Source organism: Symphalangus syndactylus, chromosome 6 (assembly GCF_028878055.3).
Source record: "Symphalangus syndactylus isolate Jambi chromosome 6, NHGRI_mSymSyn1-v2.1_pri, whole genome shotgun sequence".
Taxonomy (NCBI): Eukaryota; Metazoa; Chordata; class Mammalia; order Primates; family Hylobatidae; genus Symphalangus; species Symphalangus syndactylus.
This window is the reverse complement of record NC_072428.2, coordinates 52,290,476-52,314,212: the sequence shown is the minus strand read 5'-3', so window position 1 is coordinate 52,314,212 and position 23,737 is coordinate 52,290,476. Positions and strand designations below refer to the sequence as shown.

General features: G+C 40.2%; 1 protein-coding gene and 1 non-coding gene across 9 annotated transcripts in view; both read right to left on the bottom strand.

The window, feature by feature from the left end:
• NUP98 (nucleoporin 98 and 96 precursor) overlaps positions 1-23,737 on the bottom strand; it is a 128,357-nt gene that overhangs the window by 30,815 nt on the left and 73,805 nt on the right. For all 8 annotated transcript variants that reach the window (XM_063641254.1, XM_063641257.1, XM_063641258.1 and 5 more), the window contains 8 exons: positions 22,545-22,661; positions 20,581-20,879; positions 17,764-17,877; positions 16,492-16,630; positions 10,501-10,678; positions 9,253-9,417; positions 2,705-2,887; positions 1,171-1,327 (listed from right to left, as the gene is read on the bottom strand). In XM_063641254.1, coding sequence (XP_063497324.1) covers positions 1,171-1,327; positions 2,705-2,887; positions 9,253-9,417; positions 10,501-10,678; positions 16,492-16,630; positions 17,764-17,877; positions 20,581-20,879; positions 22,545-22,661 — 1,352 coding nt within the window. The remainder of the gene's footprint in view (positions 1-1,170; positions 1,328-2,704; positions 2,888-9,252; positions 9,418-10,500; positions 10,679-16,491; positions 16,631-17,763; positions 17,878-20,580; positions 20,880-22,544; positions 22,662-23,737) is intronic.
• Positions 11,437-11,540, bottom strand: LOC129485527 (U6 spliceosomal RNA). The gene has a single exon (XR_008658674.1). It is a non-coding gene; the product is annotated as a U6 spliceosomal RNA (small nuclear RNA).

The window sequence follows — 23,737 nt, the reverse complement described above, 5'->3', positions numbered from 1 at the left end:
ACGAAAACTTTCTTGCCAATCCCACATAGTTACAAGCCCACTAGAAAAGAGAAAACTTTAAAATCAAATACGTCATCACTTCTCTGGGAATTTAAAAAGGTTTAATGAAAAGTAGAAATGTGATGTGCTCTGTGCATTACGAGAAGCAGTACTTGTCCCTAGAAGACAGTAAGACAGTGCTGTAAGGACTGCACAAAACGAGTACAGTGCAGGACAACTTGCTGAACTAAGTAATGTTATAAAAATTAGGAAGTCAGAGCTTACTATCTTATCCACGTTCATAAGCAAACAAAAACATGAACCTAAACAAAGCACAAATGCTTTTTTTCTCCATACACTTCTGCATCTGCACAAACAGAGGTAATTCTAGTTCTTAAAAACCGACCACTCCTGCCAGGTGCAATGACGCATACCTGTAATCTCAGCACTTTGGGAGGCTGAGGCAAGATGATCACTTGAGGCCAGAAGTTCAAGACCAGCCTGGGCAAGATAGCAAGATCCATCTCTATAAACATTTAAAAAAATAATTAGTTGAGTCGTGGTATATGCCTGTAGTCCTAGCTACTCAGGAGGCTGAGACAGGAGGACTGCTTGAGCCCAAGAGTTCAAGGCTGTAGTGAGTGCAAATGCATAACTGCACTCCAGTCTGTGCAACAGACTCTGTCTCTAAAAACAAAAAACCTGACTACTCTTTTTTTTTTTTTTTTTTTTTGAGACGGAGTCTCGCTCTTTCACCCAGGCTGGAGTGCAGTGGCGCAATCTCGGCTCACTGCAGGCTCCGCCCCCCGGGGTTCACGCCATTCTCCTGCCTCAGCCTCCTGCGTAGCTGGGACTACAGGCGCCTGCCACGTCGCCCGGCTAATTTTTTGTATTTTTAGTAGAGACGGGGTTTCACCGTGTTAGCCAGGATGGTCTCAATCTCCTGACCTCGTGATCCGCCTGCCTCGGCCTCCCAAAGTGCTGGGATTACAGGCGTGAGCCACCGCGCCCAGCCGACTACTCTTAATGAATACTTATGAGTACAATTTCTCTTAGCATCCTTATGTCACAGGTATAGTTGTCTGGCAGATACTTGCTAGAGAAGTCCACTTGGGTTAGAAGAAGAAAAGTGAAAAGCAGGACTTGATGACTATACAGCTTTCTTGTAAAACAGCATCTTTTATACTGTACCTAGTGAACGAGTTTTCGATGAGTGGGATGCTGAAATGGGGAGTCTGGGAGAACAGATTTCTTGAGAAGTATCTGCTTTGGAAGGAAGGCGACTGAAGCGTTGATCCAGTGCCATATCTACATCTTCTTCATCAGTAAGCAATGATGCTTTCATGATCTAAAAAGGCAATATCTATAGAATGAATGTGCTTCCCAGAAAGGCCATACCAAAAAAAATGCAGTTTACAACAACCAAAAATATTGCTCCTCCTCAAGGCTGTGTACAGAGCTAGTATATTTGTGTGATGGATGGACCCCATTACACTGTGTGTGCCTTGAAAGGCAGAATTCATATAATACTTCTCTTCTATCTATAGCATCTCGCCGGAGCCTGGCACACAGCAGTTGCTATGTTTGCTGATAAAATAATTTTAAAGTCAAACATAAGCCAAAGGTTAAACACATAACATGCCAAAAGGCACTGGGATAAAGGGAAGTAAAGACATAGCTTAAAGAAACCTGGGCTACCAGGTACTAAACTTTTTAAATTTTGTGGAGCACATACAGTCTTAAAAGTACCCTGTGATTGCCGGGCGCGGTGGCTCAAGCCTGTAATCCCAGCACTTTGGGAGGCCGAGGCGGGCGGATCACGAGGTCAGGAGATCGAGACCATCCTGGCTAACACGGTGAAACCCCGTCTCTACTAAAAATACAAAAAATTAGCTGGGCGTGGTGGCGGGCGCCTGTAATCCCAGCTACTCAGGAGGCTGAGGCAGGAGAATGGCGTGAACCCGAGAGGTGGAGCTTGCAGTGAGCCGAGATCGTGCCAGTGCACTCCAACCTGGGGGACAGAGAAAGACTCCGTCTCAAAAAAAAAAAAAAAAAAAAAAAAAAATACCCTGTGATGTAGACACAGTAATATTTTATAGAGAAAAATCAGTACTCACAGATGTTATATGACTTGCACAAAGTCATAAAGTTACAAAATTGGGATTGGGGCCGGGCTGTGGCTCATGCCTGTAATCCTAGCACTCTGGAAGGCCAATGTGGGCAGATCACCTGAGGTCAGGAGTTCGAGACTGGACTGACCAACATGGTGAAACCCGTCTCTACTAAAAATACAAAAGTAGCCAGGTGTGGTGGTGGTACACGCATGTAATCTCACCTACTCGGGAGGTTGCGGCAGGGAAATCAGTTGAACCCAGGAGGTGGAGGTTGCAGTGAACCGAGATCACACCACTCCACTCCAGCCTGGGCGACAGAGCGAAGAAACTCTGTCTCAAAAACAAAACACAATAAAATTGGGATTGGAACTAGGACTCTGGTTTCAAATGCAGTTAAAACCAGAAACCCTATCTTCTAGTTCTGAATATAGCCTTATCTCCTTGAATAAGAGAATGAGGCCCAGACATTGGCCATATTCTTGTATTTTTTTTTCCCCATTACAGTGAGCACTCAATGGTCTTAATAACCAAGGAAGAGACCTGATCCTATGCAATGGAGATAAAAGATTAGTTTGGCTTTCTGTCGTAAAAAAGGTGGGTTAGAACGTCACCTGTAAGACATGTGGATTAATTCCCAGTGAAGATGCAATATGTGTTGAGGCAGACACAAGTTCCTGATCCTCAGGCATGCTCTCTTCTAACATGGTATCCAAAACTGGCTCCTGGGTGATATCTACCATGTCACTGTCCAGTTCCACAACCCTCCCTAACTGCTCCACCTCTGGGCTCTGGCTCTGCAGACAGCAGAAAGATCAGGAAAGCAGCATTAAATTACACCAAACAGATTCTAAATCAGACTTACTTTATTCAGAATATGATATAGCAATTATTAGATTCAGCCCATTCTATGATAAGGTAAGGTAGCAGATTTGCTCGAGTGATTTAAAATCAATTACCCCAAGATAACCCTTATAAAAGTACTTTGATCCAAATAAGGATTCATGTAGTCATCCCATTCTAATACTATGACCTGGTGTCTGGGACCCAAACCAGCACCCATAGTGAAACAAATGGTGGTCTTCAGAGACAAAGATTATGATTTACTTGATCTAGCTAGCAACTACATTTTCTGATTTACACAGGGTCACCTTTTCCTAACACTGCCTTGTAGCCAGAAACCATTGGAAAAAACGAACAAAAGGTACAAATATCAAAGTCTCCAGTAACTTTGCTTTTTCTTAAAAACATTTAGAAATAAATTTCTAGCCAACACAATCTTGGGTCTGGAATTTAACTTTTGGGTTACTGAATCCTAAGGTTAGCTGGGCTCTACTTGTGCAGTACCACGTAAGATACGAGCACTATCTACTCTTCCAAAAAACAAAGTAATAATATTAGGAACAATTTTAATCTGGGAAGAATCCCTTTATGTTTAAAAATGTCAAGAGTTATATTTACATTTATTTATTTATTTATTTATTTTTTTTGAGACGGAGTCTCGCTCTTTCACCCAGGCTGGAGTGCAGTGGCGCGATCTCGGCTCACTGCAGGCTCCACCCCCCGGGGTTCACGCCATCCTCCTGCCTCAGCCTCCCGCGTAGCTGGGACTACAGGCGCCTGCCACCTCGCCAGGCTAATTTTTTGTATTTTTAGTAGAGACGGGGTTTCACCGTGTTAGCCAGGATGGTCTCGATCTCCTGACCTCGTGATCCGCCCGCCTCGGCCTCCCAAAGTGCTGGGATTACAGGCGTGAGCCACCGCGCCTGGCCTATATTTACATTTATTAAGCAGTTTTAAAGACAACTATGACTAACAGTCTATGATTTAAAACGGTAAACACTCAAAGCTGAAACACTGTAAATTGGTAGAGTACAAATTCAATTACCTATATCCTAAAATGTTAGCAAATGACTAAGCCAATATTTGAAATATTTTCAAACCAAAAAAAATTCTAGACCGGGTTTGATGGCTCAAGCTTGTAATCCCAGCACTTTGGGAGGCCGAGGTGGGCAGATCACTTGAGGTCAGGAGTTCAAGACTAGTCTGGCCAACATGGTGAAACTGTCTCTACTAAAAATACAAAAATTAACTGATGTTAACCAGCTACTCGGGAGGCAGTGGAGGTTATAGTGAGCCAAGATTGTGCCACTGCACTCCAGCCTGGGCAACAGAATGAGACTCTGTCTCAAAAAAAAAAAAAAAAAAAAATCCTGAAGGAGGAAAAAGCCCTGGTGGTGATACCCAGGGCTCCCACTTAAATTTTAAGAACAGTGGCCGGTCACAGTGGCTCACACCTGTAATCCTAGCACTTTGGGAGGCTGAGACGAGTGGATCACCTGAGGTCAGGAGTTTGAGACCAGCCTGGCCAATATGAAGAAACCCTGTCTCTACTAAAAAATACAAAAATTAGCCAGGTGTGGTGGTGTGTGCCTGTACTCCCAGTTACTTAGGAGGCTGGGGCAGGAAAATTGCTTGAACCTGAGAGGTGGAGGCTGCAGTGAGCCAAGACTGTGCCACTGCACTCCAGCCTGGGTGAGAGTTAAACTCCATCTCAAAAATAAATAAATAAATAAAATAGGCCAGGTGCAGTGGCTCACGCCTGTAGTCTTAGCACTTTGGGAGGCCAAAGTGGGTGGATCAACTGAAGTCAGGAGTTCGAGACAAGCCTGGCCAACATGGTGAAACCCTGTCTCTACTAAAAATCCAAAAATTACCTGGGCATGGTAGCGCATGCCTGTAATCCCCGCTACTCAGGAGGCTAAGGCAGGAAAACTGCTTGAACCCAGTAGGTGGAGGTTGCAGTGAGCCGAGATCACGCCACCGCACTCCAGCCTGGGCAACAAGGTGAGACTCTGTCTCAAAATATATATATATAAATAAATTAATTAATTAATTTTAACAACTGTGGGAAAACTCCTACTTCATAAGTATATATATATTTGGCTCAACAGACTGTGAAGGCTTGATAAAATGGTTTACTGCTTACTGTTTTCTGTGTCTAGCACATCACTAAGTTCAACACTTATTTACTTAGTTATTTCTACTACCTAATGCAGTGCTTGGCACATGGTAGAGAAAGCAGTAAACTATAAAAAGATAAGAAGGAGAGTGAGTGGGAGGAAAGAAAAAATGGGGAGGGGGAGAGTGGTTCCAATTTACTATACTACTCAACAAAGTAATACTGCTAATAGCAAGAGATGCTTACCTTGAACACTGTTTCAGACAAAATGAGAGGATTTCATTAAATAACCAGATTAGAGACCCAAGGGACTCGTCGTATGTTTAGGAAGAATGCTAAAGATCAAGGTTTTATTTATTCTATTCACACAAACAGACTTCAAACCTACAAGATACCATCTAATAAGTGGACAAGGGGGAAGGGAATTACTATGAAACTATAGTTAAGTGCCTAGAATGCCCTATATGTAAATTTTGTTGAAGTATATCTAAGTAATTGCAACATACTCCCCAAAGCTGTCTGTGTACTTATTTTCCTGGATATCTTGGCAGATCAGGTACCCTTTTTAGGCCAGTCCTGAAAAGAAAAGTGTACTTAGAAAAAAAAAAAAAGATGGCTCAGAAGTAACTGAGGAAAGGGAAGAGAAAGCCTAACGGGAGGTCTATGGAAAAGAAGGGCATGTATAGGAAGAAGCAGCCAACGAGGACATCATTTTAACTCTCCCTTTCCTACAGTGTAATCTCTTGAAGGCAGCATCATATTCATTTCCAAATAATGGCATGGCCCATTACAAATATTAACTACACAGATTATATCTGTAAAATGATTGTCTAAATATATGGAGGGTAAGGTTTCACAACTGAAACCTTCAATGACTTGAGATATCTCAAAGACTGTTCCTCATTGAAACAAGGCTGCCAATACCTAAAGATACAGCATTGCTTACTTAATTCAGTAGGAAAAGTAAGATATATCAAGACATCCTCATTCAACAGAGTAAATGACAAGTCCAAGGTCAAAAAGATATTAAATAATTCATGCTGTCCTCTCAGGCAAACAGTTTGATCCAATATAACTACTATTGTTGCCTGTCTCAGAAAGAACTAGTTTTCTAACTGTAAAGAATGTTTTTGGCTGGACGTGGTGGCTTACACCCGTAATTCCAGCACTTTGGGAGGCTGAGGCAGATCACTTGAGCCTAGAAGTTCGAGACCAGCATGGGCCCCATGAGACCCCATCTCGACAAAAAATAATCACTTTTTTCCTTTAAAAAAGTTTCAAACTACTTATTTAGGCAGGGCGCTGTGGCTCCCGGCCTATTGGGAGGCCAAGGCAGGATACTCATTTGGCCAAGAATCCGAGACCAGCCTGGGCAACATAGCAAGATTCTGTCTCTAAAATAAATAAATAAATAAATAAATAATCTGGCATGATGGCATGCACCTGCAGTCCCAGCTACTTGGGAGGTTGAGGTGGGAAGGATTGCTTGATCCCAAGAGTTCAACCAACCTGAGAAAACTTTGCCTCAGAGAGAAAAAAAAAAAAAAAAGTCATTAATTTACTTGAATGGATTCACTTAGTGAACAATGCTAAGTTTCTGAGCAAGCCAATTAGCCTGCTTTGATGTTACTAAACACAAGTTACACTTCAGTTATAAGGCTGAGGTAAAAACCTACACGTATCTCTACCTGAGTGCCAAAGGCCCAAGGTCTTTCAACATAGTTTTGAAACCTGATTGCACATTTCAACCACCTCGGTTCAAAATATAAATATGCCTGAGCCCCATGCCAAATCTGTGGAATCTAAGTCAAGCTTACCAGGGCACCGATGCAGCCAGCTGGAAGTTGGATCCCAGACCAGGATTTTGAAACTAATGTTCTAACCACAGAACAAAAACTACCTTAATTCATCTGTGTGACTAAGGTTTATCTGCCAACCAACATTTTCTCTAACGTAAAAGGTACAGGAGAGAAGATCACATGAAAATTTAGTTACCTTTATGTTTTCTGGTTGCTTAGACTTACTTGCTTTTTTAAAGAGCAAAAGCGAGGCTTAAGAACCAACTGGAAACGGGACTGACGATATCATATAAAAGGTAATGGAACAAATGTGACCATTAAAGAAAAATACACATCTTCCTAAATACCTAAAGAAACAGGCCTCTCTCCCCCAATAAAAAAAGAAGCTGAAGTTGTGCAATCAACCTTTTTAAGGGGTGAGGTGACAGTATGCAGTCATCTTGACACAGAGATGAGAAGACTGCTGTTTCCAGTTTACTCAAACGGCACAAGTAGTTTCCCCATGCCAAGTAAAATGTAGGGTCTTTGGTGCTAATAACCAACCACTGGCATTTCCCATCTGCCTCACTTGGGTCAGTGAGCAATAAATATGAAAGAATTCTCTACAGTCATACATTTCTGCTCCAACATACCAAGCTCAAGGCCTTCGAAAATAATGCAAGTAAACAAAACCTAAAGTCTGGACATCTAAATACCTCTATCCATTTCTCTCATTTCTGCTCTTCCCAACCAAAAGGTCAAAGACCATTTCCATTTCCTCAGTCAAAGCTACTTGCCCATTTTAGGCTAGCCGTGGTAACTCACGCCTGTAGTCCCAGCACTTTGGGAGGCCAAGGTGGGAGGATCACTTGAGGTCAGGAGTTCAAAACAACATGAGTTGAGGCCAACATGGCAAAATCTCCTCTCTACTAAAAATACAAAAAATTAGATGAGCGTGGTGGTACGCCCCTGTAGTCCCAGCTGCTTGGGAGGCTGAGGAATGAGACTGCTTGAACCTGGGAGGCAGAGGCCACAGTGAGTTGAGACTGCACCAGTGCATTACAGCCTGGGTGACAACTCTTTCACAAGAAAAAAAAAAAGGAAAAAAAAAAAAGCTACTTGCCCAGTTTAAATCCTTACTACCTCTTTTTGCTAGAACCTTGATCTGAAATTTTTGGGTGCTCAATTTTTCAAAGAGCTCTCACATACACAAGTGTCAATATAGGAGTTTATAGTTATTTTTCTACTATTTCTATTCCGGCAATTAAAGAACCTGGAAACTACTGATTGTCAACATTACAAACATTTTCTTGTCTGTCCATAAATGAAGCTTTTCTTTTTCATCTGGGCCAACTGGAAAGAGGTTATCTTTAAGATCCTATATATTACTTTTATTACAGAAAATAAGGCCATGTGACTCTTTCCCTCAGAAATATATATATATTTATAATAAATATATATATGATTATAAAAAATTAGGAAAGGAGATGATATGAAGCATATGACAGACAAAATGAATATGGATAACTGGAAAACCAAGTCTATTTATAGCATTTCATTTGTCAATGGAGATTTCTTAGGGGCATTCTAAATGCTACAAAGATTATAAACATAAAATCCAGTTTCCCACATTTATCATACCCTTCCCTCACTCTGTACATGCAAACATGTATATACACACATTCTCCAGAAATGCTCCTAAGAGATTATTTAATAAATCATAAAAACCACGTGTTTCAGCAGCCATAAGAATTATAGCATGGAAAATACCAAAGGTCTAGCTTTCAGCAGCTCAGAGGTAGAGGATGCTTTACAAAGAAATCCCGTATCAATGATACAAGTAATTGTGATAAACAATGTAGGCCCTAATCTCCCCAAGCCAAATAATTATTCATTTACATTCCAAAACTATTTTTCATAAAGATTATGTACTATTAAAATACAAATATCAAGGTTACCCGAAGTATAAGCAAACAACTTGGAAAAAAATGGAGATTAAAAACCCTTTCAGAAAGCTAATTTAACTTTTAAAAAACCATGGAGGTAAAGAAAAAGATTAAACTGCACATCAGGTAGTCAATAAAGGCAGAATTTACTGTGCGTGAACCCACATGAGCAAATCTTAAGTTAATCACCAAGCAGAGAATTCAGCAAGTCCAAATGAGAGAGAACGAAGGGTTTAAAAATGACAATCTGTAGAGGAATAATCCAAACAGCAAGAGAATTCTTTAAATCTCTCAAGTAAAAAGACAGATGCCTGCATGACCTCACGCCCTCCCTTGTACTTGTTTCAATGTGACTGCCAATGTTTGTATTCTTCAAAGTTCCAAGGGTCATAAAACAGCTTTGTATTAGCTGAATGACTTGCTTTCAACTTCGGTATCATGGATTCCATTCAAATTCACTGTCCTTTTTTCTCTACCTGAGGTGGAGGTGCAGGTTTGCCATTAAGAGCCATCTGCAAGGGGGTAGTCTGGCCTGCGGGAGGCAAAGGAGCAGTCTTCAACTTCTTTGTACTAGTTTTAGATGGATGCTCCTCTTCCTCTTCATCAGAATCCTGAAGACCATACTTAGAAAAATGGGAGACCTAAGGAAGAGAAGAACCCCACAAAACAACTTAAACATTATGCTTTCCCAATACCTGCCTTTGCAATCTTGCAGCATTACCTTAAGAAAAAAGAAAAGGGGAGAAATATCAAAGTATTTAAAGCAAAATAATCACCTACCACACTTTTATCTAAGATTTAGAAGACGTCTGATGTATGCATTAGTTGCTCATACTAGTAAATTAATAAAGATTACATAACATACATTAAAATGTCATTTAAACTGTAATCATTAATATAGGAAACTTAATCCAAAGACTTGTTATTATTTTCACAGACATATATTGCCTGTTATCCTCTATCTACCCAAGGGCCTTTAACAAGTTAAATAATTCAACCAGCCTAGAATGGGAGGAAATCATTGGATTAAACTATTAAGAACAGTCAACCTCTTCATCTCCAAAAATCTTTAAAAGTAAGAATGACAGTTACATAGGAAGAGTTGATACAATAGACAACTGCCTGATGAATTACTGAAGTCCCTAATGATGACAAACATTACAAAAATTACACCTTAGAAATGTATTTATAAATCTTCATAGGAGGTGGGTACAGGACATGAATCATGAGCCCACAGAGTTTATAACTCATTACTGCTGAATTTTAACTAGGTTTGTAGTTTGGAGTGAATCATAATGTATCTGTACATCTCCTTCCGAATTTCTAAAAATAAAGAGAATTTGGCTGGGTGCAGTGGCTTACACCTGTAATCACAGTACTTTTGGGAGGCCAAGGAGGGAAGATTGCTTGATCTCAGGAGTTGGAGACCAACCTAGTCAACAGTGAGAAATCTCATCTTTACAAAAATTTAAAAAAGTAGCCAGGCATGGTAGTGCATGCCTATAGTCCCAACTACTTGGGAGGCTGAGGCAGAAGGATTGCTTGAGCCCAGGAGTTTAAGGCTGCAGGGAGCTATGATTCCACCATTGTACTCCAGCCTGAGCCACAGAGCAAGACCCCCATCAATCAATCAATAGAATTTAGGATAGGATCCCTTCCAACATAAACGTTTTGTGACTCCAAATATAGTTTATTAAAGTCTGAACTGGGTTAAATGACTATACCTTAAACACCCAAGAACCAGTTTCAGGCCGGTATTCTTTGAATTGAGCTCCCTGTTTCCTTGAAACTGCTTCTAATCTTCCTTCATAGTTGATATCCGCAAGGCGATCTGGGCTCTTTATTAAACAACGAGATGTTTTATCTGTTGGCCAAACTCCATCCAATGTAACTTCAGCCCTCCTGTAAAACATAACCAATTAAAGTAAAAACGCTTCATATATAAGACCAGAAAGCCACCTAACACATGGTGAATAACGGTAACTGTTGCCTTGGAATTATTCTGCATGTGTCATAAACTTGAGTTTTGCCCCATAAGCTTCAAAGCAAGAAGTCACTCCTACATTGACAACTCAATATCTGGTTCTAGAGTCAGCCTGCATTTATTTAAATTACCACGGTACATCAATTATTTCCAAACTAATTTTCACACTTAAGCTAGGAATCACTAACTTATTTAAGTTACAGTCCAGTGGTATGAACCAAATCTTATGCAGGTCTTAAAGGTCTACTGTACTAAATAATAATAAAAAACAGCTACTACCCATTTACTAAATACAAATGCTTGGAAAATGAAGTATCAGGAATATCGGTGTGAAGATGACTACAAGAGTGATAAGCGTACCACTTCTAATATTAATACCGGAGTTCAAGTGTTGTATCCTATTCATTTTGTATGCCTTACACCTAAACACAGTGACTACTAGGATGTAACAGGTAGATGCTGCTCTCCATTTCCTGCTTCCCTGAGCCCCTGGCAAATACAACTCTACTTTGTTTCTATAAAGTTGACTTATCCCAGATACATCACAATATAGTACTTGTCTTTTTGTGACTGGCTTACTTCACTTAGCATGTCCTCAAGGTTCATCCATGTTGTAGCATATATCAGAATTTTCTTCCTGAAGCTGAATAACATATATTTTTTAATTTTTAAAATAAAAAATATGGAACGCTTCATGAATTTGTGTGTTATCCTTGTGTGGGGCCATGCTAATCTTCTCTGTAGGGTGAATAGTGTTTTATTGCATGTATATACCACATTTCGTTTACCCATTCACTTACCAATGAACATTTGGGTGACTTTTACCTACCAGCTGTTGTGAATAGTGTTGCTATGAACACGGGTATACAAATGCTTGAGATCCTGCTTTCAATTTTGTATATATACCCAGAAGTGGACCTGCTGAATCAGACAGTAATTCTATTTTTAACTCTTCTGGGAACCACCATATTGTCCTGCATGGTGGCTGCACTGTTACACATTCCTGCCAATGGTGCACAAAGGTTCCAATTTCTCCACATCGGCAGACACATGGTAATTTCTTATTAGACTGAGTCTCGCTCTGTCACCCAGGCTGGAGTGCAGTGGCACATTCTTAGCTCACTGCAATCTCTGCCTACCGGGTTCAAGTGAGTCTCGTACCTCAGCCTCCCAAGTAGCTGAGAGTACAGGCGCCCGCCACAACACCCGGCTAATTTTTGTACTTTTAGTAGACATGGGGTTTTGCCATGTTGGCCAGACTGGGCTCAAGCGATCCACCCTCCTCGGCCTCCCAAAGTGTTGGGATTAGAGGCGTGAGCCACCACGCCCAGTCATTTTTTTTTCCTAGTAACCACCCTAATGGGTATGGTATCTCATTGTGGTTTGATTTGCATTTCTCTAATGATTAGTGATGTTGGGCATCTTTTCATGTACTCCTTGGTCATTTGTGTATATCTTTGGAGAAATGTCGATTCAAGTCCATTGCCAAAATTTTCTTCATTTTTGTTTTGAGAGACAGGGTCTCCCTCTCCCGCTCAGGCAGGACAGAAGTGGCATGATCATAGCTCACTGTAACCTCTGTTCAAGACCAGCCTGGCCAACATGGTGAAACTCCTGAGTTCAGCTGAACCTCCTGCCTCAGCCTCCTGAGCAGCTAGGACTACAGGTGTGTGCAACCATGCTTGACTACTTAAAAATTTTTTTTTGTAGATACAGGGTCTTCCTATTTTCTTGAACTCCTGGCCTCAAGCAATCCTCACTTCTCTGCCTCCCAAAGTGCTGGGATTACAGGCATAAGCCACTGCACCCATCTTCTTTTTTTTTTTTTTGAGACGGAGTCTCGCTCTGTTGCCCAGGCTGGAGTGCAGTGGCGCAATCTCAGCTCACTGCAAGCTCCGCCTCCCAGGTTCACGCCATTCTCCTGCCTCAGCCTCTCTGAGTAGCTGGGACTACAGGCACCCGCCACCATGCCTGACTAATTTTTTGTATTTTTAGTAGACAGGGTTTCACCGTGGTCTTGATCTCCTGACCTCATGATCTGCCCGCCTCGGCCTCCCAAAGTGCTGGGATTACAAGTGTGAGCCACCACACCCGGCTGCCACTGCACCCATCTTCTTTGCTCATTTTTTAAATGGGTTTTTTTGTTGTTGTTGCTGTGGAACTGCAGGATTCTTTATATTCTGGTTATTAACCCCTTATCAAATGATTGGCATATATTTTCTCCTATTCTTATAGGTTGGCTTTTCACTTGTCTTTTGCTGTGCAGAAGGTTTTCAGTTTGATATAGTGTCATTTGTCTATTTTTGCTTTTGTTGCTTATACTTTTTGATGTTATATCTAAGAAATCACTGCCAAAACCAATGTTACAAAGCTTTTCCTCTGTGTTTTCTTCTAAGAGTTGTACATTTTTGGATCTCACGCTTAGGTATTTTATCCATTTTGGGTTAATCTGTGTATATGGTGTAACTTCACTCTTTTGTATGTGGACATCCAGTTTGCCAGCATCCTTTGTTGAAGAGACTGTCTTCTCCCGATCAAATAATTTCTTTCTTTTTTTTTTTTTTTTTTTTAGTTTTTTTAGGTGTGCCCCACACCACCTTGCCCCCAAGTAATTTTTATACCTTACTGAAAATCATTTAAGGCTGGGCGTGGTGGTTTACACCTATAATCCCAACACTCTGGGAGGGCAAGGCAGGCCAAAAACTTCATCTCAGGAGTTTAAGACTGGCTGGGCAGGCAACAAGGCAAAACCTCATCTCTACAAAAAATACAAAAATTAGCCGGGTGTGGTGGTGCATCCCTGTGGTCCCAGCTATTCAGGAGGCTGAGGCAGGAGAATAGCCTGAACCTGGGGGCGGAGGTTGCAGAGACTCATGATCACATCACTGCACTCAAGCCTGGGTGACAGAGCAAGACCCTGTCTCGAAAATCATTTGACTATATAGATGAAGTTTTATTTCTGGGCTCTCTATTACATTCCATTGGTATTTATGTCTGTATGCCACTACCATACTGTTTTGATTATTATAGATTTATAATAAGTTTTGAAATTCGGACATGTGAGACCTCCAAATTGTTCTTTTTTGAGGTGTTTGGCTATTTGGAGATTTCTGAAATTCTATATGGATTTTTCTATTTCTACAAATCATGCCACTGGGATTTTGATAGGGACTGAATTAAATTTATGCATCACTGTGGGCAGTATTGACATTTTAACAATATTAAGTTTTTTTCTTTGACACATGGTCTCGCTTTGTCACACAGGCTGGAGTGCAGTGGTGTAATCTGCAACCTCCGCCTCCCAGGTTCAAGCCATTCTCTAGCCTCAGCCTCCTAAGTAGCTGGGATTACAGGTATGCGCCACCACATCTGGCAAATTTTTGTATTTTTAGTAGAGGTGGGGTTTCACCATGTTGGCCAGGCTCACTTGTCTCAACTCCTGACCTCAAGTGATCTGCCTGCCTAGGCATCCCGAAGTGCTGGGATTACAGGCATGAGCCACCGCACCTAGCTGAACAATGTGTGAAGTTTTCTAACTCATGAGTATGGTCTGTCTTCCATTTATCTGTGTCTGGTGTACTTTCTTTCAACAATGTTTTGCAGTTTTGTATAAACAAGTCATTTGCCTCCTTGGTTAAGTTTATTTGTGTGTATTTTATTCTTTTTGATGCTACTATATATATGAAATGCTTTCTTAATTTCTTTTTGTTGTTAGTGTATAACAGTGCAACTAATTTTTCCATGTTGATTCTGTATCCTGTAACTTTGTTGAATTTGTTTATAACAGTAAGTTTTTTTGTGTGACATCTTTAGGGATTTCTACATAAGATGTCATCAAAGAACAGAGATAATTTTACTTCTTTTCAAAACTGTATTAACTGTTTTTTTTTTTTTGCCTAATTGTTCTGACTAGGACTTGCAGTAGTATATTTGGGAAAAGTGGCAAAAACAGGCATCCTTGTGTTGACTTGTCTCACAGGAAAAGCCTTCTGTATTTCAACATTATGATGTTAGCTGTGGGCTTTTCATACATAGCCTTTATTAATGTTGAGGTAGTTTCCCTCTATCCCTACTTTGTTAAGTGCTTTGCTGTTGTTGTTGAGTGCCTTTATTATGAAAGAGTGTTGGATTTTGGTAAATACTTTTTCTGTATTATGATGACGATGATGTGGTGTATTCCTTCATCTTGCTAAAGTGGTATGTTTCACTGACTTTCATATATTGAGCCATCCATGCATTCCAGAATAAATCTTTTGGCCATGATGTGTAATCCTTTCAATATGCTGTTAAATTCTGCTTCCTAGGGCTCTGTTGATGACTTTTTATCAATATACTCATCAAATGGTCTGTAGTTTTCCTTCCTTGCAGTGTCTTTGACTGGCTATTGAATAAGGTAACGCTTGCCTCATAGAATGAGCGTGGAAGTATTCCCTTCTCTTCAATTTTTTGGACGAGTCTGAGTAGGACTGGTGTTATTTCTTTAAATGTTTAGTAGAATTCACCAATGAGGCCATCTGATTCTAGGTTTTTCTTTTCTGACAAGTTTGTGATTCAGTAATCTCTTTACTAATTATTGGCCCGGCACGGTGGCTCATGCTTGTAATCCCACCACCTTGAGAGGGCGAAGTGGGCGGATCACCTGAGGTCAGGAGTTCGAGATCAGCCTGGTCAACATGGCAAAACCCTGTCTCTACTAAAAATACAAAAATTAGCTGTGCATGGTGGCGGACACCTATAATCCCAGCTCCTCTGGAGGCTGACGCAGGAGAATCACTTGAACCCAGGGGGCAGAGGTTGCAGTGAGCTGAGACTACACCACTGCACTCCAGCTTGGGCAAAAGAGTGAAACTCTGTCTCAAAAGAAGAAAGAGAAAGAACAGAAAGAAAGAAGAGAAAGGGTAAAGAAAAGAAGGGGAAGGGGAAAGGAAAGGAAAGGATCGATCAATCTGCTCAGATTTTCTATTTCTTCCTGATTCAGGGTTGGTAGGTTATAAAGATAAATGATTTTAACTATAGCCCTTTCACTTGACTAAAGAGATATTAGAAGCTAGGATCTCACACTAAAATAGAGTTAAGTATAGCCACAGCAGAAACAGGAATAAAGCAAAATACTATTAAAAAGAGTTTTTGAAATTAGCAGTTGGACCCAATAAAGTCAGGGAGGCTGGGCACCGTGGCTCACACTTGTAATCCCAGCACTTTGGGAGGCCGAGGTGGTAGGATCACTTGAGGTCAGGAACTCAAGACCAGTCTGGCCAACACGGTGAAACTCTGTCTCTACTAAAAATACAAAAATTAGCCAGGCATGATGGAGGGTGCCTACGATCCCAGCTACTTGGGAGGCTGAGGCAGGAGAATCACTTGAACCCAGGAGTCGGAGGTTGCAGTGAACTGACATCATTCCACTGCACTCCAGCCTGGGCAACAAGAGCAAAACTCCATCTCAAAAAAAAAAAAAAAAAATAGTAAAATGAAATGAGATAAAATAAAATAAAATAGAATCCAAGGAATGTAAAAAAAAAATTAAAAAAATAAAATCAGGGAAAAGGAGTTCAAAATCACAGTATAGCATTTCTTTGCCATTTATACTTTTAAATCAAAGTACAGACAATAAATGTACTCTATAGTAAGGAAAGCAAGCTACAGAAGCATACATCTAAACACATTTATGTTTACAGAAAAAAAAATTGTGATTTAGCTGACAATTTTCTGTATGTACATAAACTCTTACCTATTTAGCCCTTCACCCACAGGTGGTTTTTGGTTATCATCTAAGTAGACAATTACTTCTTTCCTTCGGATATGCACAATATCATCCAAATTTAGATTTGTCAAATTCACATCTCCTTCAAAATAGATTGAACCATAACCTATAAATCAGAGCAAATAGTTAAAAATTCATTCTGTATGAAGGCAAATACCTACTTTACAACTATAGTGATTAAACAATCATAAGGAGAAAGCAGTTTTAAGTATTAGTATTTTAAATCATTCAGCAATTCCTAGACTGGTAAGAATGGGGACTTAGGGAGTAACTTCAATTACACTGTTATCTGATTTAAAATCTGCATTTTTCTTTTTTTTTTGGCAAGGTCTTGCTCTGTTGACCAGACTGAAGTGCAGTGGTCCTGGCTCACTACAGCCTGAACCTCCTAAACTGAAGCAATCCTCCCACCTCAGCCTCCCAAGTAGCTGAGACTACAAGCACGTATCACCACGCCTGGCTAATTTGCTTTACTTTTTGGGAAAGGTGAGGTCTATGTTGCCCAGGCTGGTCTAGAACTCCTGAGCTCAAGTGATCCTCTCACCTCAGCCTCCAAAGTGCTAGAATTACAGGTGTGAGTCACTGCGACAGGCCTAACACCTGCATTTTTATAAAACTTCCATTAGCCTCAAAACAACCTTCTTAAATCTCTTCCCATTTATCTATAAAGCCGCTATATAAACAAACCTTCGCACTTGGCCTGGCATATGGGTTAAAATGCCTGAGCTCTTCTTAATACAATATAGCACAGTGGCATTTCCCACAAGAAAATTATCAGTAATAATAACATGAAGTTCACGTTAAATGTTACACACCTCTTGCCTATTATTCAATTTTCTCAGTAGTTCTTGGTATTTCCAGTATTTTCTTTAATTAAAGAAAATTAAAATGACCCATAGTTACTAGCACCAAACAGGTATACCTAAGCCCAAAGAATATTATATGGTTCTGTGCTTCTCAGGAGGCTGAGGCAGGAGAAATGCTTGAGCCCAGGAGTTGAGATCTGCCAGGCAATGTAGCAAGACCGCATCTCAACAGAAAAAAATAAATAAAAATAAAAAAATCTACATGGTTCCAGTCTTTCTTGTTTTGTTACTTATCAATCAAAGTATCTAAGATTCAGGCCAAGGTGGGCCCAAATGTAGGAAAACACAGATTCAGCTATCAAAAGCTTCCCCTAATTACAAAAATAAGGTGCAACTCTCTGGCTTAATCACTAAGTGCTAAACTCACACTTACCTTTCCGACCAATAGTGAAGTCAGAGACAATGCACTCTCCTTTTTCATTGGTAATTTTAGCAAGGTCATCCATAGATGGAATAGTATAGTAACCAACCTTAGTGAGAATAATACCTGTGACAAAAAAAATAAATAAATAACGGAAAAAAAAATAACCTGAAATAATCAGCAACTAAATCATCATAGAAAATACATTAGAATAAAGAATTTTCCAAACTACTTTTCTACCAAACATGATTCCTAGGAGAAGGGGTGTGTGTGAGTGTGTGTGTGTGTGTGTGTGTGTGTGTGTGTGTGTGTGAGAAAAAAGCTTCATGGTCAAATAGATTTAAAGAACATACATATGATACATCAAAGAGTCTAAAACTTACAGTAAATAGCCTATTAAACTCTGCTTAACCTCGTGTTTTTCCAGACTTAACCACAGAACATTATTTTCAAAGGACACCCATTAACATCCCGGACTATAAGAGGCATCCCATAAAATACTCTGAGAAAGGCTTAATCAGCTTTTTCTTTTATTTTACACACAAAGATACCAAAACCTACAGTGGAAATAACTTGCGTTGGCTTACACTGTAATTTAACAATAGAAGTAGATATAAAACTCCAAACTCAATTCTTCTTGTTTCATTGCCTGTTTCCCATAAACCTCTTTTATCTTTCAAATTTACACTCCCAGCCGGGCGCGGTGGCTCATGCTTGTAATCCCAGCACTTTGGGAGGCCGAGGCAGGCGGATCACGAGGTCAGGAGATCGAGACCACGGTGAAACCCCGTCTCTACTAAAAATACAAAAAAATTAGCCGGGCGTGGTGGCGGGCGCCTGTAGTCCCAGCTACTCGGAGAGGCTGAGGCAGGAGAATGGCATGAATCCGGGAGGCGGAGCTTGCAGTGAGCCGAGATCGCGCCACTGCACTCCAGCCTGGGTGACAGAGCAAGACTCCGTCTCAAAAAAAAAAAAAAAAAAAAAAAATTTACACTCCCAAATAGAGAGCTAAAAGAAAGATGAAAAATCCAGCCAGGCAAGGTGGCTCACGCCTGTAATCCAAGGACTTTGGGAGGCCGGGGTGAGTAGATCACTTGAGGCCAGGAGTCCAAGACAAGCCTGGCCAACATGGTGAAAATCCATTATCTAACAAAAATACAAAAATTAGCTGTGTGTGGTGGCGGGTGCTTGTAATCCCAGCTACTTGGGAGGTTGAGGAAGGAGAATCGCTTGAACCTGAGAGGCAGAGGATGCAGTGAGCTGAGATCACACCACTGCACTCCAGCCTGGGCAACAAACAGCGAAACTCGGAAGGAAGGAAGGGAGGGAGGGAGGGAGGAAGGAAGAAAGGAAGCAAGAAGAAAGAAAAAATTAAAATAGAAAAAAAAAAAAGACCAAAATAAAAAAAGTAGAGCACTGAAAAACTCAAGGAAAGTAGTGGAACACTGGTGTGCTTGCTTGCTCTATTCACTCCTTTTCCTACTTGTAGTTAGATATAAGGCTAACTTGCTCTCTGAGAGAAAAGTATTTCAGGCCAACATCAGACCAAACTCCAGCCTCCAGCAACACCCACTTGTATACTTGCTTCTTGGGAAGGGAACTCTAAATTGGGTGGCAGCAAACAAGGTAAATGAGAAAACTAGAACTAATATAAAACTTCCTATTAAAAAGATACATAGTAGCATAATAAATAATTCATGTAGATATACATACACAAGTACAGATCAAGCATCTGGAATTCCTTTTTTTTTTTTTTCTTAGGAGACAGGATCTTGCTCTGTCAACCCAGGCTGGAGTTCAGTGGCATAATCATAGCTCACTGCAACTACGTGAGCGATCACTTGAAGTGATCAAGTGATCACAACAAGATCACTTGAATCCTGGGTTCAAGCGATCCTCCCACCTCAGCTTCTGTAGTAGCTGCGACTACAAGTACATGCCACCACAACTGGCCAATTACTTTTAAGTTTATTGTAGATATCAGGTCTTGCTATGTTGCCCAGACTGATTTCAAACTTCTAGGTTCAAACGATCCTCCCACCTAAGCCTGCCAAAGTGCTGAGCCACCACACCCAGGCTACCTGAGATTCTTACTGTCAAAGTATAAAGTTCTTTCCTTATGATACTAAGTGACCAAATATATATATATATATAATGGCAATAAGAAAACTAAATATAAATTTTGCAGACACTTCAAGAATACCACAGAACACCCAAAATGGGATGGACATGGTGGCTCATGCCTGTAATCCTAGCACTTTGGGAGGCCAAGATAGGAGGATCGCTTGAGCCCCGGATTTTGAGACCAGCCCAGGAAACACAGCAAAACAAAAGATGCAAAAATTAACGGGGTGTGGTATCATGTGCCTGTAGTCCCAGCTACTCGGGCGGCTGAGATGAGAGGTCCTGATCCCTGGAGGCTGAGCTTGCAGTGAGCCAAGATTGCGACACTGCACTCCAGCCTGGGCGACAGAGCAACACTGTCTCAAGAAAAAACAAACAAACAAAAAACAATAAGCAATCTATCCGAGTTTACAAAACCAGGGAAAATATCAGGATAGTCTCTTTGGCTATAAAATTTGGGTTCTGTAGACTAAACCAGGATAATTAAAGATGTATCAATTTTAATACTCTAAGGTCCAAAGAGTATGCGGACTCAGAATCAACTAAAGCATAAAACTGCTTAAATATTAAGCTCTCCTATGTGGGATCACATAAAATAATACTTAAAATGCCAAATAGCTGACTTCCATATGTTGAGTATCTGCAACAAGCAAGTCATCTCAAATGACTGGTAAGAGATTAAACATGCACCAATCTGAACCTGACCTGCCGGGTGCATATGGTAAGAATTATTTTCTATTTCTTCTCGGTCATCCTGAATTGACTCATCATGAAAAGAGGTTTCTTCACTGCTTCCTTCCAGCCCATTTCGCAAAGCAGCACGCATGTTTAATGCAACAATGGTATCATCCACACTGTTGCTGTTGTTGTGTTTATTTCCAGCACTTTCTGGGGTTTGAGGAATAGGTTTGGCAATAGGGTTAGTATAAAAACGTGACACAAGGGAATCTTCATCTCCATCCTGCTGGTGATTCTCATCAACAGGTTTGCTTAGGAAACTAAACCTGAAAAGGAAAAGAAATAATACCTTAGCCTCTTGTAGTAGTAATAACAATGATAATAGCTAACTAATACTGAGCCTTTACTAAGTGCCTGGCACTGTTCTGGATAGTTCCATGTATTAAAAATTCACTTAATATTTACTACAGCAGTACTGTGAAACAGATAATTACTATCTCTATTGTATACTCTCCTATGTGGAATCAAATAATTTGTTAATTTTAAGATTAAAAACTGAAAAAAAGTTAGATTTTTAAGATTACAATCAACAAAATGTTAGATTTACAAAATGCTTTGTAAATAATAATAAAAAAACCTAGAATTTTATCCAAAAGAAAAAAAAAAAAAAAAACAGGAGTGCAAAGTTGTCTATACAAGAGGTTTCTTTTTTTTTTCTTTTTCGTGATACAGCCCTCAGCAGGCCCTGAGAACATGTGCCAGTATATAAGGATTTTTACTGAAGCACTGTTTTGAGTACAGGAATACCGGATAATCTAAATGTCCACTAACAAGGAACTGGTTGAGTTATCTTACATTCACAATAATGACTTATGCAATCATTAAAAAAGAAAAGACAAATATATTCATACAGATAATGGAAAGACATTTCTAATAAAATAAATGGAAATAAGCAGGTTACAGAATATATTGTTCATGCATAATCTTTATATTATAAAATATATTTATAAAGAAATAAGTTTCAGCTGGGTGTGGTGGATCATGCTTGTAATCCCAGCACTTTGTGAGGCTGAGGCAGGCGGATCACTTGAGGTCAGGAGTTCAAGACCAGCCTGACCAACATGGCGAAACCCTGTTTCTACTAAAAATACAAAAAAAATTAGCTGGGTGTGGAGGTGCATGCCTGTAATCCCAGCTACTCAGGAGGCCGAGGCAGGAGAATTGCTTGAACAATTCACATCAGAGGATGCAGTGAGCCAAGATCATGCCACTGCACTCCAGCCTGGGTAACAAGAGCAAAACTCCGTCTCAAAAAAATAAATAAATAAATAAATTTCTGAAATGAAAGAATATATACCTAACTATTAAGAATCACTGTACAAGGCTGGGCACAGTGGCTCACGCATATAATACCAACACTTTAGGAGGCCAAGGCGGGCAGATCACTTGAGGTCAGGAGTTCGAGACCATCCTTGGCTAACATGGTGAAACCCCGTCTCTACTAAAAATATAAAAATTAATCAGGCATGGTGGTGGGTGTCTGTATTCCCAGCTACATGGGAGGCTGAGGCAGAAGAATCGCTTGAGCATGGGAGGCGATCTTGGCTCATGCCACTGCACTCCAGCCTCGGTGACAGAGTGAGACTCTGTCCCCACAGCCTCCCTCTCCCCTGCCAAAAAAAGAAAGAAAATCATCACAGACAAAATATCTCTTAAAGGGCTGAAGGGTGTCAAATGCATGCTAACCCTGTCCAAAATAAGATACACAAATACCAAAATAGTTCTGAAGCACTAGATCAGAACTCCAATAATTTTAAGGTTTAATGAATTCAAAAGACAAAAATATGATTTGATTTCTAGGTGCTCATAAGCTGTAATACTTCTATGCAATATTCATCAGACTTCATAAATTTTCATAAATTCCTAAGAATGTCTTAAAAATGAGACTACGGCTCTCTACTAAGAAGAACTCAAAACAGAATTCAGTGTACCTCTCGCCATTTTCTGGATATTCAGATGGTGAAGCTAGATTTTCTGAATCACGATTAACAGGAGAAAAGAGATTGCTATTATTAAGGTTCTTCAAAACCAACTTCTTAATGCTCTTCCTATAAACAAGAAACCAAAAGAAGAAAATTACTCAGGCATACAGATATGTCCCAGACATTATCTTAAAAACTGGAGTCCAATGGTGCACTTCTGCTCAACTCTTGTACACCTAAGAATCACCTAAAAGTTTCATTTATAAACGCTTCCTAGGATTGTATAGCCAAAACACAAGGTGTCAAATACATTGTACTATGGTGTTTGGAAGAATAAAGCTAAACATCTTCAAGTCAAAGTGGAAAATCCCCTTGAAAACTGTCCTCCCAGCTCCGAGCACTTTATCCAGACACTTCGTTCACTCATCACACTATGTTTGTATTTCAATCATCCGTATACTCTCTAAACGCTTTCTCTCTCTTTCGGCAGTACAAACGTATGGCTGTTTCACCACAGAACTCATCGTGCTGTCTTGAATGAAAAAGGTAAACAGACACTTGCTGACTAAAAAGTTTTTTCTTTTTACTTTCTTTGGTTTGCCCAAAGAGAGAGAATTTTTTAAAAACATGACAAGAAAGTATTGAAGTTAAAAAATCCTGTTATCAAATGATGCAAATGATCGATCACAAATACCTAAAAAGTTCAGGTTTCTTTCTTTCTTTTTTTAGACGGAGTCTCGCTGTGTCACCCAGGTCGGTGTGTAGTGGTACAGTCACTGATCATGGCTCACTACAGCCTTGACTTACTTCCCAGACTCAGGTGATTCTCCCACCTCAGCTTCCCGAGTAGCTGGGACAATAGGCGCCCACCACCATGCCTGGCCACTATTTTGTTGAAACGAGGTTTTGCCAGGTTGCCCAGGCTGGTCTAACTTAGCCTAAAAAGAGCACTGTACACATTCACTACAGAGCACACATTCTTTTCAAGCACACATGCAACATTTACAAACTAACAATATATTGGGCCATTAAAGGAACTCTCAAATTTCTAAGAATTGCTATTGCTATCACCCTTTTTTACTTTTCATCTAGAAATTAATAACAAAAACATAAAGAGTTGAACTAAAAGGAAAATTTACATATTTAAATGCATATATTTGAAAGAAGGAAAGCTGAAAATCAAAGGGGAAAGGAGAAAGGAA